The sequence below is a fragment of the Bison bison genome, unplaced genomic scaffold (assembly GCF_000754665.1).
Source record: "Bison bison bison isolate TAMUID 2011002044 unplaced genomic scaffold, Bison_UMD1.0 scf7180017864485, whole genome shotgun sequence".
NCBI classification, from domain to species: Eukaryota; Metazoa; Chordata; class Mammalia; order Artiodactyla; family Bovidae; genus Bison; species Bison bison.
Window position 1 is genome coordinate 4,185,617 of NW_011495045.1, and position 19,492 is coordinate 4,205,108.

The 19,492-nt window shown below is 38.6% G+C and overlaps 1 protein-coding gene across 1 annotated transcript in view; it reads right to left on the reverse strand.

Moving 5' to 3' along the window:
- Nucleotides 1–15,103, reverse strand: part of ARHGAP20 (Rho GTPase activating protein 20) — a 195,270-nt gene extending 180,167 nt beyond the window's left edge. The window contains exon 1 of the mRNA XM_010862859.1: nucleotides 15,024–15,103. Coding sequence (XP_010861161.1) covers nucleotides 15,024–15,103 — 80 coding nt within the window. The remainder of the gene's footprint in view (nucleotides 1–15,023) is intronic.
- Between the last annotated feature and the right edge of the window lie 4,389 nt (nucleotides 15,104–19,492).

Sequence of the window (19,492 nt, forward strand, 5' to 3'; positions counted from 1 at the left end):
GAAAAATAGAGAAGGACCCCAGCCAGTAGGGTCTTTGAGCACCTGCTGTGCCAAGCGCCAGAAAAGGACCAACCAGGGAAACCCTTTGAACGCTAGCTGCCAGAGGCTAGAAGAAGTCTCTAAGTGCCTTATCTCCTGTGCCTGTGGCTGCTGGCTTCCCCGAACATCTGGCACCACCAGGTATCCTATGATCCAAGCAGCTGCACCACCTCCATGCCTGGTCCTCACTAGGGGAGAGTTTCCAGAGGCTAAAAAACTCCTAATAGTGCCATATTGCCTGTGTCTGTGGCCGCTGGCTCCCGCATGTATCTGGTGCTACCAGGATCCCTGTGATCCAAGCAGCTGCACTATCTCCATGCCTGATCCTCATTAGGGCAGAATTGAGTCCTCCCGGGCAGCCGCAGGAGCAAACTCCTGTGAATGACCACATGCAGAGATGAGGATAAAACCACGACTGAGCTCCACGGCAGACAGGCTAAAGAAGAGGATCTAAAACCTTCCCACCAGCTGCACAAGCTGCGGAGTAAATCCACAAAACCAACTAAGTAGACTCTGTGTCTATGGAATATATAAAAGGACAATGAGTGTCCACACAGAAGAGAAAGCCCTCGCTCTGGCAACTGAGGACAACGGATGAGGCAAGTACACACATGAGTAGGGTCAGATCAGAGTCTGAGCTGTTCCCATGGCAGGTCCAGAGAATAGCTCAATACTAGAGAGCCTCCTGGGAGGTGGAGGTGGAACTACAACTCTGCATACATTTTTCTCTAATTTTTCTTTCATTTTCCCCCCTTTTTTCTTCCTTCTTTTCTTTTTCATATTGTTCTCATGTAATTTCTTTATTATTCCTTTAATTTTTATTTTTTTATAACTTACTTTTTCCACTTTTAAAACATCTTATTTTTAAATAAGTTCATTTTATTTTTTCCTAATTTTACAGTCTTCATTGCTCTCTTCTCTTTGACTCTTGTTTTTATTCTTTTTTTCTTTCCTCTCTCTACTTTTCCCTTTGTAAGTATGTGAATTTCTTTGGGTGCTCTTAAGTGTTGCTCTCACTATCAGTCTTGGGGTTTTGTCTTCTGTGCTGTGAGGCCTGTGAGGTTTTGGTGCTGCAGGCAGGACAGGGTCTAACCGGCACTCAGCCTAGAAGTTCAGAATCACTCCAACCTAGGCTTGGACGAGTAGTGAATGACCTTTTGCTTTTCATGGGCCTTCCCTACCCCTGATGTAGGAGACCTGAGTCCAGGACTTTGGACCACCGGAGAATTTCCAATCCCATGGAACATTAGTCAACAAAAGCTCTCCCAAAGGTCTCCCACAACACTAACAGCAAAGCCCACCCAAAGGCCAGCAAGCTCCAGTGCTGGAGGCCTCATGCCAAAACATTAGCAAGACAGAAACACAACACTGTCCATTAGTAGAAAGGCTGCCAAAAGCCATACGAAGCCCAAAGATACCCCAAAACATACTATCGGACATGGCATTGCACTTCAGAGACAAGGCATGAGACCATAGGCACAAAGTCCTCCCAACCATGACACTGGTCCTACCCCACCCACAGGGGATAGACTCCAGAATTAAGAGGAACTACAACCCTCCAGGCTGCAGAAAGATTTCAAACACAGTAAATTAAACAAAATGAAAAGACAGAGAAACATGCAGTGGACGAAAAACATGGTAAAACCCCAGAAGACCAAACAAATGAAGAGGAAATAAGCACTCTACCTGACAAAGAAATAAGAGTAACTATAGTAAAGATGAACCAAAATCTTGGAAATAAAATGGAGGCACAGATAAATAGACTGGAAGCACAAGCCAAAAAGTTACAACAAATGTTTAACAAGGGACTAGAAGAATTAAAGAACAGACCATCAACAATGAACAACACAATAACTGAGATTAACAAGTACACCAGAGGGAACCAATGGGCAGAGAGAACCAATAGGAATCTATCTGAGGCAGAAGAATGGTAAGTGTAAGAAATAACTGGAGCAGAGCAGAATAAAGAAAAGAGAATAAAAAGAAATGAGGGCAGTCTCTGGGAACTCTGGGACAACATTAAACATAACAACATTTGAATCATAGGGGCCCCAGAAGAAGAAGACAAAATGAAAGGGCATAAAAAAATATTTGAGGAGATTATAGAAGCAAACTTCTCTAAAATGGGAAAGCTAACAGACAACTAAGTCCAGGGAGCGCAAAGAGTCCCACTCAGGATAGACCAAAGAGAAACACACCAAGACACATGTTAATCAAACTAACAAAAATTAAGCACAAGCAACAAATATTAAAAGCAGCAAGGGAAAAGCAACAAATAACATATAAGGGGATTACCACGAGGCCAACAGCTGATCTTTCAACAGAAACTGTGCAGGCTGGAAGGAAGTGGCAGGATATGCTTAAAGCGATGAAAAAAACTTACAGCCAAGATTACTCGAACACAGCAAGGATCTGCTTCAGATTTGAAGGAGAAATCAAAAGCTTTATAGACAAGCAAAAGCTAAAGAGAATTCAGCATCACCAAACTAGTTTTATAACAAAGGTTAAAGGAACTCCTTTAGACAGGGGAACACAACAGAAAGAAAAGGCCTACAAAAAACAAACCCAAAACAATAAAGTAAATGGCAATAGCATCATAACATATCAATATTTACCTTAAATGTAATTGGACTAAATGCTCCATCCAAAAGACACAGGTTGGCTGAATGGATACAAAAACAAGACCCCTATATATTCTGTCTACAAGAGACCCACCTCAGACCTAGGGACACACACAGACTGAAAGTGAGGGACTAGAAAAATGTAACCATGCAAATGGAAATAAAAAAAGTGGGAGTAGCAAGACTCAGATAAAATAGATTTTAAATAAAGACTGTTACAAGAGACAAGGAAGGACTCAGAAGATGATATAACAATTATAAATATATTTGCACCTAACATAGGAGCACCTCAATACTAAGACAAATGCTAACAACTCTGAAAGGGGAAATGGACAATAACATGATAATAGTGGGGACTTTAACACCCCACTGACACTAATGGACAGTCTTCCAGACAGAAAATTAATAAGGAAACACAAGCTTTAAAGGACATACTGGACCAGTTGGACCTAACTGATATCTACAGGGTATTTCATCCCAAAACAAAAGATTTTTCACTTTTTTCTCAAGTGCACATGGAACTTTCACTAGGATATATCACATCTTAGCTCATAAATAAAGCCTTATGAAATTAAAAAAACAAACAAACAAACCTGAAATCATTTCAAGCATCTTTTCTGACCACAACACTAAGAGACTAGATATCAACTACAGAAAAAAAAGCAGGGAATAAAAACACATGGAGGTTAAGCAATTCAATTCTGAATACCAACAGATCACTAAAGAATTCAAAAAAGAAATCAAAATATACTTTGAAACAAGTGACAATGAAAGCACAACTCAAAACCTATCAGACGCATTAAATGCAGTGCTAAGACGGAAGTTTATAGCAATACAAGCCTAGCTCAAGAAACAAGAAAAACATTGAACAATCTAACCTTACACCAAAAGCAACTAGATAAGGAAGAATAAAACCCCCAAAGTTAGTAGAAGGAAAGAAATCATAAAGATCAGAGCAAAAATAAACAAAAAAGAAATCAAAGACACAACAGCAAAGATCAATAAAACTAAAAGGTGGTTCTTTGAGAAGATGAACAAAATGGACAAACCGTTAGCCAGATTCATCAAGGAAAAAAAGGCAGAAGACTCAAATCAATAAAATTAGAAATGAAAAAAGAAAAGGTACATCAAACACAGAAATACAAAGGATCATAAGAGACTACTATGAGCAACCATGTGCCAATAAAATGGATCACCTGGAAGAAATGGACAAATGCTTAGAAAAGCATAACCCTCTAAAATTGAAACAGAAGAAACAAAATATGAACAAACCAATCACAGACACAGAAATTGAAAGTGTTAAAACAAAACAAAACAAAAAACAACCTTCCAACGAATAAAAGCCCAGGATTAGATGGCTTCCCAGGTGAATTCTACCAAAAGTTGAGAGAAGAGCTAATACCTATCCCACCCAAACTCTTTCAGAAAACTGCAGTGAAAGGAAAGTTCCCAAACTCATTCTATGTGGTCACCATCACTCTGATACTAAAACCAGACAAAAATGACACAAAAAGGAAAATTACAGGTCAATATCACTGATGAGCACATATGCAAAAAATCCTCAACAAGCTTCTAGCAAACAGAATCCAACAACACATTAAAAACATCATATATCATCTTCAAGCAGGCTTTATCCCAGGGATGCAAGGATTATTCAATTTACAAAGATTAATAACTATGATATACCATATTAACAAATTAAAGATAAAAATCATATGATCATCTCAACAGATGCAGAGAAAGCGTTTGACAAAATTCAACACTCATTTATGACAAAAATTCTCCGGAAAGTAGGCATAGAAGGAACATACCTCAACATAATAAAGGCCATATATGACAAACCCATAGCAAATATTATTCTCAATAGTGAAAAACGGAAAGTATTTCCTCTAAAATCAGAAACAAGACAAGGGTGCCTACGCTCACCACTATTATTCAACATAGATTTGGAAGTCCTAGCCACAGCAACTGAGAAGAAAAAGTAACAAAAGGAATTTAGATTGGAAAAGAAATAAAAGTCTCACTGTTTCAGATGACATCATTCTTTACACAGAAAACGCTCAAGATGCCACCAGAAAATTACTAGCACTAATCATTATTAGTGCTAGTATATTGAATATATTAAAGTTTCAGGGTACAAAATTAATATACAGAAATCCCTTGCACTCCTATACACTGACAATGAAAAATAAGAGAAATTAAGGAAAGAATCCCATTCACCATTGCAACAACAATAATAAAATACTTAGGAATAAGTTTTCTAAACTGTGGAAAATTCTGAGAGGTGGGAATATATGACCACCTGATCTGCCTCTTGAGAAACCTGTATGCAGGTCAGGAAGCAACAGTTAGAACTGGACATGGAACAACAGACTGGTTCCAAATAGAAAAGGTGTACATCAAGGCTGTATATTGTCACCCTGCTTATTTAACTTATATACAGAGTACATCATGAGAAACGTTGGACTGGAAGAAGCACAAGCTGGAATCAAGATTGCCAGAAGAATTATCAATAACCTCAGATATACAGAAGACAACCACCCTTATGGCAGAAAGTGAAGAGGAACTAAAGAGCCTCTTGATGAAAGTGAAAGAGGAGGGTGAAAAAGTTGGCTTAAAGCTCAACATTCAGAAAACTAGGATCATGGCATCTGGTCCCATCACTTTATGGCAAATAGATGGGGAAACAGTGGAAACAGTGGCTAACTTTATTTTTCTGGGCTCCAAAATCACTGCAGATGGTGATTGCAGCCATGAAATTAAAAGACGCTTACTCCTTGGAAGGAAAGCTATGATCAACCTAGATAGCATATTAAAAAGCAGAGACATTACTTTGTCAATGAAGGTCCATCTAGTCAAGGCTATGGTTTTTCTATTGGTCATGTATGGATGTGAGAGTTGGACCATAAGAAAAGCTGAGCGCCGAAGAATTGATGCTTTGGAACTGTGGTGTTGGAGAAGATTGTTGAGAGTCCCTTGGACTTCAAGGAGATTCACCAGTCCATTCTAAAGGAGATCAGCCCTGGGTTCATGGGAAGGACTGATGTTGAAGCTGAAACTCCAATCCTTTGGTCACCTGATGCGAAAAGCTGACTCATTGGAAAAGACCCTGATGCTGGGAAAGACTGAGGGCAGGAGGAGAAGGGGACAACAGAGGATGAGGTGGTTGGATGGCATCACTGACTCAATGGACATGGGTTTGGGTGGACTCTGGGAGTTGGTGATGGACAGGGAGGCCTGGCGTGCTGCGGTTCATCGGGTTGCAGAGTTGGACATGGCTGAGCGACTGAACTGAACTGAAACTTAAAAGCTTTTGCACAATGAAGGAAATTATAAGCAAAGTAAATAACAACTCTCAGAATGGGAGGAAATAATAGCAAATGAAACAACTGACGAAGGATTAATGTCAAAAATATACAAGCAGCTCATGAAGCTCGATACCAGAAAAACAAACAGCAACATCAAGAAGTGGGCAGAAGACCTAAAAAGATATTTCTCCAAAGAAGACATAAAGATGACTAACAAACACATGAAGATTCTCAACACCACTAGTAGAGAAATACATATCAAAACCACAATGAGGTATCATCTCACACTGGTCAGAAGAGCCATCATCAAAAAGTTTACAAACATAAATGCTGGAGAGGGTGTGGAGAATAGGGAACCCTCTTGCACTGTTGGTAGGAATGCAAATCGATACAGCCACTATAGAGAACAGTATGCTGCTAAGTCACTTCAGTTGTGTCCAACTCTGTGCAACCCCACAGACAGCAACCCACCAAGCTCCCCCGTCCCTGGGATCCTCCAGGCAAGAATAGTGGAGTGGGTTGCCATTTCCTTCTCCAAATAGAGAAGAGAACAGTATAGACAATCCTTAAAAAAAAAGATATATGAATAAAAAAACATCCTATGACCCAGCAATCCCACTGCTAGGAAACCATAATTGAAAAGACACATGCACCCCAATGTTCATCGCAGCACTATTTACAATAGCCAGGACATGGAAACAACCTAGATGTCCATCAGCAGATGAGTGGACAAAGAATTTGTGGTACATATACACAATGGAACATTACTCAGCCATAAGAAGGAATGCACTTGACTCAGTTCTAATGAGGTGGATGAACCTAGAGCCTATTATACAGAGTGAAATAACTCAAAAGAGAAGGACAAATATTGTATATTATTGGAATCATATATTATTGGAATGCACACACATATACATATACGGAATCTAGAAAGATGGTACTGATGTACCTATCCCAGGGCAGCGATGGTGATGCAGACATTGAGAACAGACTTTGGACACAAGGGGAAAGGAGAGGGTGGAGTGAACTGAGAGAGTAGCACTGAAACATATACCATGCTGCTAAGTCGCTTCAGTCGTGTCCGACCCTGTGCGACCTCATAGACGGCAGCCCACTAGGCTCCCCCGTCCCTGGGATTCTCCAGGCCAAGAACACTGGAGTGGGTTGCCATTTCCTTCTCCAATGCATGGAAGTGAAAAGTGAAAGGGAAGTCGCTTAGTCCTGTCCAACTCTTCGCGACTTCATGGACTGCAGCCTACCAGGCTCCTCCGTCCATGGGATTTTCCAGGCAAGAGTACTGGAGTGGGGTGCCTTTGCCTTCTCCAAACATACACCATACCATATGTAAAATTAAGATAGTCAGTGGAAATTTACTGTATGACATAGGGAGCTCAAATCTGGTGCTCTGTGATAATCCAGAGGGGTAGGATGGGGTAAGAGGTGGGAGGGAGGTTCAAGAGGGAGGCAACACGCATATACCTATGGCTGATTCATGCTGATATACAGCATAAACCAATACAATATTGTAAAGCGATCATCCTCCAATTAAAAACAAGTAAGTTAAAAAATTAAGGTGCAACAGCTGTTAAGTGAAATAATTCCAATAAATCCTCTGTGAGTTATTGCTTAACTCTGGATAAAAACTTTATCACCTATAAGTCATTAATTATTAAAATAACACCATAATTAGAAGAAAACAGTAGAAACAGTAATGTTATACTGGAAAAGCAAAATCAAATATAGGTTTAAAGAAATATGAAGTGCTATGATGGATCTATCTATTTCAAGAAATATACAATGCTAATAAATAAAACACTCAATATCTTTGCTATCTATCCCCACAATGTATACCAGTATTTTATAGATTAATTCCCATGATGTTACATGCAAAGAGATTGTAAAGATTCTTTTTAGGTAGTAGAATTTCATTGCATAAAATTTTACTTGAAGTAGGTGTGTGCTCAGAATAGACTTTAGAAATTTTCCTTGTTTCCTGGGTATAAATCATGGAAAAGCAAAATTCCAGTCATGAAAATTTGAGTTATTCTTAACAACTGTGAAAAGAGAAGTGATCTATTTTATAAAGCAATTCACTATAAAGTTTCTTTAAAATAGAAAATTTATCAATAATTAGTAAAATCTGATTGATAAAACTTTTCAAGAGTGTACATTATATAAAGGACAAATTCTAAGGCTTTCTTGAATGGTTACTATAGTAGGATTTGATCTTTTAAAAAGAATGCAAGACTTGAAAAATGCAAAGAACTAATTTATCTATATTAAAGTGAGAATTTAAACATTATAGAAAGTAAATACAAATTTTAATTACACTTGCATAGACAAATGTTTAGAAGTACATACAAATGATTAATTTGGGCTTCCTGTTTTCTATAAGCACTGCTTTACAATGCTTGACTTTAAAGTGAAAGCCACTCAGTCGTGTCTGACTCCTTGCGACCCCCATGGACTATACAGTCCATGGAATTCTCCTGGTCAGATTACTGGAGTGGGTAACCTTTCCCTTCTCCAAGGGATCTTCCCAATCCAGGGATCAAGCCCAGGTCTCCCGCATTGCAGGCGGATTCTTTACCAGCTGAACCACAAGGGAAGCCCAAGAATACTGGAGTGGGTAGCCTATCCCTTCTCCAGTGGATCTTCCAGACCCAGGAATTGAACCAGGGTCTCCTGCATTACAAGTGGATTCTTTACCTACTGAGATAGTCCTGAGGGTAAACACAATTAATCATTTGTATGCACTTCTAAACCTTTGCCCTGGGAATAGGTACATTGCTACCCAAGGCAGCAATGGTGGCGTAGACACTGAGAACAGACTTTGGACACATGGGGGAAAGGAGAGGGTGGAGTGAATTGAGAGAGTCACATGCATACTGTTGTATATTCTCACCCTGGGTTAGAGGGGAGGTGTGCCACTATTTGACCCCTGATTTAGAGCTAAACCTTCTCTGACATAAATAAGGGCTATTTTTTAATTGAAAAGCCTAGCACACGTCCATTGCAGGAACTTCCAACAAAAAGTTTACCTGAAACTGTTTATTTTTTAAAAAGTGGTTAAATAAAGCTAGATTCAATGCAATCCCTATCAAGCTACCAATGGTATTTTTCACAGAGCTAGAACAAATAATTTCACAATTTATATGGAAATACAAAAATCTCGAATAGCCAAAGCAATGTTGAGAAAGAAGAATGGAACTGGAGGAATCAGCCTACCTGACTTCAGGCTCTACTACAAAGCCACCATCAAGACAGTATGGTACTGGCACGAAGACAAAATATAGATCAATGGAACAAAATAGAAAGCCCAGAGATAAATCCACGCATCTATGGACACCTTATTTTTTGACAAAGGAGGCAAGAATGTACAATGGTGAAAAGACAATCTCTTTAACAAGTGGTGCTGGGAAAACTGGTCAACCACACTTGTAAAAGAATGCAACTAGAACATTTTCTAACACCATACACAAAAATAAACTCAAAATGGATTAAAGATCTACACATAAGACCAGAAACTATAAAACTCCTAGAGGAGAACACAGGCAAAACACTCTCTGACATAAATCAGAGCAGGATCCTCTATGACCCACCTCCCAGAATATTGGAAATAAAACCAAAAATAAACAAATGGGACCTAATTAAAATTAAAAGCTTTTGCACAACAAAGGAAACTCTAAGCAAGGTGAAAAGACAGCCTTCAGAATGGGAGAAAATAATAGCAAATGAAGCAACTGACAAACACCTAATCTCAAAAATATACAAGCAACTCCTATAGCTCAATTCCAGAAAAATAAACGACCCAATCAAAAAATGGGCCAAAGAACTAAATAGACATTTCTCCAAAGAAGACATACAGATGGCTAACAAACACATGAAAAGATGCTCAACATCACTCATTATCAGAGAAATGCAAATAAAAACCACAATGAGGTACCATTTCACGCCAATCAGAATGGCTGCTATCAAAAAGTCTACAAGCAATAAATGCTGGAGAGGGTGTAGAGAAAACCCTCTTATACTGCTGGTGGGAATGCAAACTAGTACAGCCACTATGGACAACAGTGTGGAGATTCCTTAAAAAACTGGAAATAGAACTGCCTTATGATCCAGCAATCCCACTGCTGGGCATACACACCTAGGAAACCAGAACTGAAAGAGACACGTGTACCCCAGTGTTCATCGCAGCACTGTTTATAATAGCCAGGATATGGAAGCAACCTAGATGTCCATCAGCAGATGAATGGATAAGAAAGCAGTGGTACATATACACAATGGAGTATTACTCAGCCATTAAAAAGAATACATTTGAATCAGTTCTAATGAGGTGGATGAAACTGGAGCCTATTATACAGAGTGAAGTCAGCCAGAAAGAAAAACACCATTATAGTATACTATCGCATATATACAGAATTTAGAAAGATGGTAAAGATAACCCTGTATGCAAGACAGCAAAAGAGACACAGATGTATAGAACAGTCTTTTGGACTCTGTGGGAGAGGGAGAGTGTGGGATGATTGGGGGGAATGCCATGGAAACATGTATAATATCATATAAGAAACGAATCACCAGTCCAGTTTCAATACAGGATCCTTGGGGCTGGTGCACTGGGGCGACCCAGAGAGATGGTATGGGGAGGGACGTGGGAGGGGGGTTCAGGATGAGGAACATGTGTATGCCCGTGGCAGATTCATGTTGATGTGTGGCAGAACCAATATAATATTGTAAAGTATTTAGCCTCCAATTAAAATAAATAAATTTAAATTAAAAAAATATAGCAGAATTAAAGACAATTTCTGCCTTCTCTCTCTACTTCCCCTAAAAAATAATTTCCTTGAATTTTATAGATAATCAAGGTCAAACTGTGAAGACACAACCATTCTTTATTTAAGCCACCACTAATGCAAAGATGAAAGTGAAAAGTCTCTCAGTCCTGTCTGACTCTTTGTGACCCCATGGACTATACAGTCCATGGAATTCTCCAGGTCAGAATACTGGAGTGGGTAGCCTTTCCCTTCCCCATGGGATCTTCCCAACCCAAGGATCGAACCCACATCTCCCGCATTGCAGGTGGATTCTTTAGCAGCTGAGCCACAAGAGAAGCCCAAGAATACTAGAGTGGGTAGCCTATCCCTTTTCCAGGGGATCTTCCTGACCCAGGAATCCAACTGGGGTCTCCTGCATTGCAGGCAGATTCTTTACCAACTGAGCTATCAGAGAAGCCCCAATCCAAAGATATAACATTGCAAACAATCCAAAAGCCATTTTCATATGGCACAAAAGTGTATTTCTATACTATTCATTGGCAGAATATTTTCATAAGTAAATTTTGATTAGGCATCTATTGAAAGTAATTTACATTTTCTGATCAACCCAATGACTAAAGAGTGTGTCATCTGGGGGCAGCCAGGGATGCTGCTTGAGTCTGACAACTTGCTGAGTACAAAGAGGAGACTGGGGCTTCCCTGGTAGCTCACACAGTAAAGGACCTGTCTGCAATGTGGGAGACCTGGGTTTGATCCCTAGGTCAGAAAGACTGCCTGGAGAAGGGAATGGCTACCCACTCCAGTATTCTTGCCTGGAGAATTCCATGGACAGAGGAACCTGGCAGGCTATAGTGCATGGGGTCACAAAGACTAATTAAAAAAAAAAAAAAAAGAGGAGACTGAGCTAAGTATTTTGAAAGTTTCACTTGTTGGGATTTGGCTATATAATTTATTTTAGACCATCAAAAAATGCCATGCAATTCTTCAACATAGGCAAATCAAACAATCTGATACACCATATTAACAAATTGAAAGATAAAAACCATATGATAATCTCAATAGATGCAGAAAAAGCCTTCGACAAAATTCAGCACTCATTTCTGATTAAAACTCCTCAAAAAATGGGCACAGAAGGAACCTACTTCAACATAGTAAAGGCCATTATACGATAAGCCCAGAGCAAACATTCTTCTCAATGGTGAAAAATTGAAAGCATTCCCCCTAAGACCAGGAAAAACACAAGGGGGTCCACTCTCACCAGTATTATTCAACATAATTTTGGCAGTCCTAGCTACAGCAATCAGAGAAGAAAAATAAATGAAGAAATCCAGATCAGAAAAGAAAAGGTAAAGCTCTGTTTACAGATGACATGATACAATACGTAGAAAACCCTACAGATACTATCAGAAAATTACTAGAGCTAATCAGTGAATTTAGCAAAGTCACAGGATATAAAATCAATACACAGAAATCACTTGCATTCCTATATACTAACAATGAAAAATCAGAAAGATAAATTAAGGAATCAATCCCATTCACCATTTTAACAAAAGGAATAAAATATCTAGGAATAAACCTACCTAAGGGACAAAAGAACTATATACAGAAAATTATAAGACACTGATGAAAGAAATCAAAGATGACATAAACAAATGGAGAGATATTCCATGTTCCTGGGTAGGAAGAATCACTATTGTGAAAATGACTATACTACCAAATGCAATCTAGAGATTCAATGTGATCCCTACCAAATTACCAATGGCATTTTTCACAGAACTAGAACAAAAAATTGCACAATTCATATGGAAACACAAAAGACCCCAAATAGCCAAAGCAGTCTTGAGAAAGAATGGAGCTGGAGCAATCAACCTTCCTGACTTCAGGTTATATTACAAAGCTACAGTCTTTAAGACAGTATGACACTGGCACAAAACAGAAATATAGACCAAAGGAACAAGATAGAAAGCCCAGAAATAAATCCATAAACCTATGGGTACCTTGTATTTGACAAAGGAGGCAAAAATACAGAATGGGGCAAAGACAGCCTCTTCAATAAGTGGTGCTGGGGAAACTGTAGTTATATAAAAAAGAACGAAATTAGAACACCTCCTAAGACCATTCACAAAGATAAACTCAAAATGGAAGACCAAATGGTCAAATGTAAGACCAGAAACTTTAAAACTCTTAGAGGAAAGTATAGGCAGAACACTGGATGACATAAATCAAAGCAAGATCCTTTATGATCCACCTCCTAGAGTAACAGAAAAAAAAAGCAAAAGTAAACAAGTGGGGCCTAATTAAACTTAAAAGCTTTTGCACAGGAAAGAAAACTATAAACAAGGTGAAAAGACAACCCTCAGAATGGGAGAAAATAATAGCAAATGAAACAACTGACAAAGGACGAATTTCCAAAATATACAAGCAGCTCATATAACTCAATACAAGGAAAACAAACGACCCAATCAAAAAGTGTGACAAAGACCTAAACAGACATTTCTCCAAAGAAGACATACAGATGGCTAACAAACGCATTGAAAAGATGCTCAACATCACTCATTACTACAGAAATGCAAATCAAAACTACAATGATATATCACCTCACACCGGTAGGAATGACCATCATCAAAAAGTCTACAGACAATAAATGCTGGAGAGAGTGTGGAGAAAAGGGAACACTCTTGCACTGTTGGTGGGAATGTAAATTGATACAGCCACTATGGAAGATGGTATGGAGATTCCTTAAAAAACTAGGAATAAAACCACCCTATTATCCAAAGAAATCCCACTCTTAGGTATATACCCTGAGGAAAGCAAAACTGAAACAGACACATGTAACCCAATGTTCATTTGAGCACTATTTACAATAGCTAGAACACGGAAGCAACCTAGATGTCCATCAACAGATGAATGGATAAAGAGTGTAAGTGGTACATACACACAAAGGAATATTACTCAGCCATAAAAAGGAACACACGAGTCAGTTCAAGTGAGGTGGATGAACCTAGAGCCTATAATACAGAGTGAAGTAAGTCAGAAAGAGAAATATAAATATCGTATACTAACAAATATATATGGAATCTAGAAAGATAGTACTGATGAATTTATTTGCAAGGCAGCAATGGAGAAACCAGACCTAGAGAACAGACTTATGGACATGGAGAGAGGGGAGGAGATGGTGAGATGTGTGCAGAGAGTAACAAGGAAACTTACATCATCATATGTAAAATATATAGCCAATGGGAATTTGCTGTATGTTTCAGGGAACCCAAATAGGGGCTCTGTATCAAGTAGAGGGGTGGGATGGGGAGGGAGATGGAGGGAGGTTCAAGAGGGAGGGGACATATGTATACCTATGGCTGATTCATGTTGATGTTTGACAGAAAACAACAAAATTCTGTAAAGCAATTATCCTTCAATTAAAAATAAATAAATTTAAAAAATGAAAAAAATGCAATGTCTTCACATAGATTTCATGTTAAATCAGTACACCATTCATAGAACTATCAGATATAGCCTCACCTTTAAAAATGCGGTAAAGACCACACCTTACATAAAAGGATTCACGTATTAGTGGAAAAGCATTGCCGCATTCCTTTGAACATAAAAAGGCTCTGAATTAAAATGCCATTAAAAATTATTGAATAAATTAGTGACTGAAAAGCCATCCAATTTTGACATATTACGAAAAACTCTTACGATGCCATAGAAATAGTATTTAGCTTCAGTAGGCAAAATGGTCATTTCAATAGATATTTAGCCTGTTTTTCCACTTCAAATTTCACTAATTAATCACTAATTACTCTAACCTATAATGTCTAAAAGCAATCAGAACTCAATCTTTTATTAATCTTTATCTTTATTCATATCTAAAGTCGCTAAAAATCTGCCTTTTACCTTTGCATGGGGATCACTTTATGATAAAAAGTAAGCAAAAGTTTATGCATAACCAAACATGTACAGTGGTTAAAATAACTCATCATTAGTATTCTGATTTCTAATTGTTTCAAAAAATAAAACTTTTACAATATGTGGAACATGCATGTTTGTGTACCACTGGATGTAAGATTCACTTTTGAATCAATTTTAAAGCAACAGATCACCAGCTCTCAAAAGGCTTTACGTTTCTCATAAAGAATAGGTCTTATCAAATAAACTCAGAACAGAAGTCATGCTTTCTATTATTTAACAGAGAATTCTGGTCCTGATAAAAAGCAAATAAACGATACACATAGAAGAAATCCAGCAGGTCCCAAATGAGTAGTACAAAGCTTCCCACTTACTTGGTACTGGGCCGCTTTTGCAGGGCTTTATCCAGGATAAGAGATGGAGCACTCCTCCTCCTTTCTGCTAATGTTTTCATTTTCTGTTGAGGGGAAAAGACACACAATGAAGATCATATGGCCTGTAAAGCCAGTAAATAACAACTTTCAATCCAACTCAGCAAGTTTTGTATGCCTATGCCTGCATATCAAAAAGTGTGCAATCTTATTATGGAAATAAAATGGTAACATCTAAACCAAGATAGTTAAGTGTTAAAAAGTGGTATAGGCAGTTAAGCATTTCTTATGGTCAGAGAACAAGGAGATTAAATATTGACTAGAGTATTTGAGAAAACAGCATCACAACCATTATCATCAATTGCAGTTTTATTGCTTATTACATGCCAGGCCCCATGCCAAAGACAGGACTGGAATAATTTATACTCCAAAATAGCATCAGAGTAGCTGATAGCTCTATCTCATTTGCAGGGTCGGCCCCAAAACTGGGCTTTAGGGAAAGACAGAATTTGAAAAGACCAAGTAAAGGGAGAAGGTAAGTTGCCAAACACAAGATGGAGACTATTTACACAATAGACATTTAAAGTTAAATATTTACACATTTAGGAATCTGTTCTTCAAAATAGTTTTTTTGTTTTTGTAACTTAGAAAAAAGATTTTTTTTTTCTTTTCTAAGTGGTATGTAAATATAGGATTAATTGGATAATTTGGTACTGTGTTCTACAGGACCTAAACTTTGTGGTGAGGTTATATTCAATTTGAGTTATCCAGATAATTACTCTCTAAATTTTCAGTCTTATAGATTTAACACCTCAATAAAGAGTCCGAGGGTGAGCCACTGGATATAAATGTGTAAAATTTACCATCTAGTCACAGACAGCCATGAATGAAGTTCAAGCTGTATTACCAAAGCATCCCTCCTGCTCTGCCCTCTCACCCTTTCTTGGCCAGGAGTCTCACCCACTCACTACCTGAGTAGACCTAGGCCAGCCATGTTTGGGGCTGGGTACTACTCTAAGAAAAAACACATAAAACCAAGTAGCTCAGCGTCTCATTACATGATTCACAAAGGAACAGCTTCTTAATTAATAAAATGTAGATCATCCCAAGGAAGAGAAGAGAAATTATCCCATGACAAGGGGACACTAGACTTCTTTGGCATAATTCTTTCCCCCTCAATTCACCATGCCCCCACAGATCTCTCCCAAATCACTGCTGTCAGCAGGGTCATGGCCTCAATGTTGCTGTTCCCTCCATTAATCCTTTGGCTCACATGTGAAGACAAAATGCCCTAATCTCCTTGGTATAGCTCAGACAACTGAAACAATCGTATAAAACATTAATAAAGAACAGGAAACAAACGGGTAAGAAATACAGAATACCTTACTTATCAATCAGGAGACTGAATCAGTCTCAGGGCAGGTTAAATTGCATAAAGTTTTTAACATGATATATATGTGGTGCCCTCCTTCTGAAGAGAAAGCCCACAGTTTTCATCAGATTCCCAGAAGAATCCATAATCCCTCTGAACCCCAATGATTTTGATAAACTATTTTATATGTTATAGCTTGTAAGCTGTATCTTAACTGTTTCCACTGGTCACATCTCCTGGGGACACAACTCTCAGGAATCTAGCACTCTGAGGCCAGTGTAAATGTAGAGGTTGCAGGGTGAAGGGAAGTCTGGGAGACAAGTATTACCAGTGGGCTGTTCCCATATGAAGAGTCTCAATTCTGGAAGATTGGGTTGACGTTACTTAGAAAGGTGATGGTTCCTTACTATGTAGATTTTCTGCAGGATTCTGTTTCACCTTCAGGTCTAGATTTGATTCCTATTTCTTTTCTGGAATTTGAATCCTTTTATTCAGGATCTAGGTACTATGCTTTGAACTCTGAAATACGCCCAATCCTTTAAGCTTGACCTGGGCCCCTTACCCTTGGTCTGTTTTGACCTTGAGTTTCTGCCTAGCCTTTCTGAGTGAGGGGCTGGGGAGTGTGTGGAGGGGTGACATTCCTGCACCTATCTCAGCAGTCTTCCTTCTGCTGCTCCTAATCCTCTGACACCACTTTCAGCAGATCCAAGTGCCTAAACAAGATCTTCATTAACATATGATTTCTAATTCTGAGCTCCTTGGCTTTCAAGCTTACAAAGAATTTGGAAAGGATTCAAAAGACAGCCATAAAAATGATTTAAAATGTGGAAAAAAGAAAGAAATTTAAGTTAAAATGATCTGACAAGTTAAAATGATTCTTCATTTGGAAACAGTAAGTCTCCAAGGTAATGCAGAGTTATTATACAGAGGATACCAAGTGTCTTCCAAAGAAGATAAGGTGAAAAGAAATGTGGCTATACTGTAGACTGAGAATCCAGGTTGATCCTGGGCAGTGGGTTTATCAAGAAATTTATAAAAGCTGTGAAAGAAATCATGCACTAACTTCAAGGGGTTCAGAAACCCCCTAATATGGATTCTTTAGGGATCCATGGACTCCAGATTCGAAACTTTTTGATATAAAGAAATATTTCTGAGTGATGGCTATTAAACATGAGCATGGATAATTAAAGAAGAGTGACAATTTTCTTTGTAAAGATGCTTTTAAAATAGTTTTTCATAGAGGTCTAATATAGCAGACTATTTGTACCTATTTGTATGCAGTAATTAGACTGTTTTCTTAGTTACGGGCTTCCCTGGTGGCTCAGCTGGTGAAGAATCCGCCTGCAATGCAGGAGACCTGGGTTCGATCCCTGGGTTGGGAAGAACCTGGAGAAGGGAATGGCTACACTCCAGTATTGTGGTCTGGAGGATTCCATGGACTGCACAGTCCATGGGGTCGCAAGGAGTCGGACTCAACTGAGCGACTTTCACTTTTCTTAGTTATGAATTGGTAGACGTGTGACAAATCAAATGTGGGGTGAATCTACCTCATTTGGTGGACTCATATTCAGATATTGCAGTCAAACTACAGGCAAAATAATATTTGAAGTCCTATTGTTTGTACTGAGACTCACTTCACTACTAATCAGATACGCAGCCTAAGGTAATTCACACACTCCTCTGGGTCTCCATTTCCTTATACAGAAAGTGAGAAAATTTGGACTACATAGTCTCTTAGGTGACTTCTATTTCTGATATTCTCATGGTAAATGTCTACCAAAGATTCACCCTGGATATGCAAGAAAATAAACGTTATATACACAATGAATTTAGAATTCATAGGATTCACTTCTCTAAGTAATAAAAAGTCTTAAGAGTTGTCAATATAATGGGAATCTAGGTATTAATTAATTCAAAGTACACTTTTTTTTTTTTTGCTCAAAAGTGTAGCAAAATAAAGAACCAATGGTGACTTCAAAAAAAATTCACTCATCTGGCAAAGAATCTGTTCTCAGGCAATAAAGACTTAGATTTTCTTGGTTTATTAACAACTGTGAAATAAAAGACACAAAAATAGAAGGAGACTACTGATTCCTTTCTAAATCTATAATAATACAAACTTGTCAGGACAGGTTGAAGCTATGGTCATATCAGCACCAACAAATTTCCCAGTTGCTCAGTGACAGAGAAAACTACGATACTTTGCCTCACAGGAAAAGAGCAGATAGGTTTAAAACAGTGTATGTTTTCTTTGTGAGGTTAAAACCACAATCCACCGTGTGGCTTTTCAGAATGCCCAAATGCTTGATATCTATATTGAGATTACCTCACAAATATTAGATGCCATTCTGAAACTGAGTAGTTTTTAAAAGATAATCTTGTAAATCGATAAACATTAGGCAAAAAATCAACTGCATTAATCTTTTAGAAGTGATTTTCTTGACTTTGTACCAATTAATTAAGCCAAGGCTTAAGAAACCCCAAAAAACTAAACAAGACTTTTATATAAGCTGAAAAACAAATTATAAAGTAGGATTTATTTACTCCTCTGCTAGCAAATGGGAACAATGAGGAGAGGCTTGGACAGAGTTGTAAAAGGGAATTGTGATCAAATTTTAAAAACTGACATCTTTAAAAACTGCTGCTGCTGCTGCTGCTGCTAAGTTGCTTCAGTCATGTCCGACTCTGTGCGACCCCATAGACAGCAGCCCACCAGGCTCCCTGTCCCTGGGATTCTCCAGGCAAGAACACTGGAGTGGGTTGCCATTTCCTTCTCCAATGCATGAAAGTGAAAAGTGAAAGTGAAGTCGCTCAGTCATGTCCGACTCTTAGCGACCCCATGGACCGCAGCCCACCAGGCTTCTCCATCCATGGGATTTTCCAGGCAAGAGTACTGGAGTGGGGTGCCATTGCCTTCTCCGATCTTTATACTAGTAGCCATTTATTAGCAAAGTATAACATGAACACTGCTGTTGCTGCTGCTAAGTCGCCTCAGTTGTGTCCGACTCTGTGCGACCCCAGAGATGGCAGCTCACTAGGCTCCGCCGTCCCTGGGATTCTCCAGGCAAGAACACTGGAGTGGGTTGCCATTTCCTCCTCC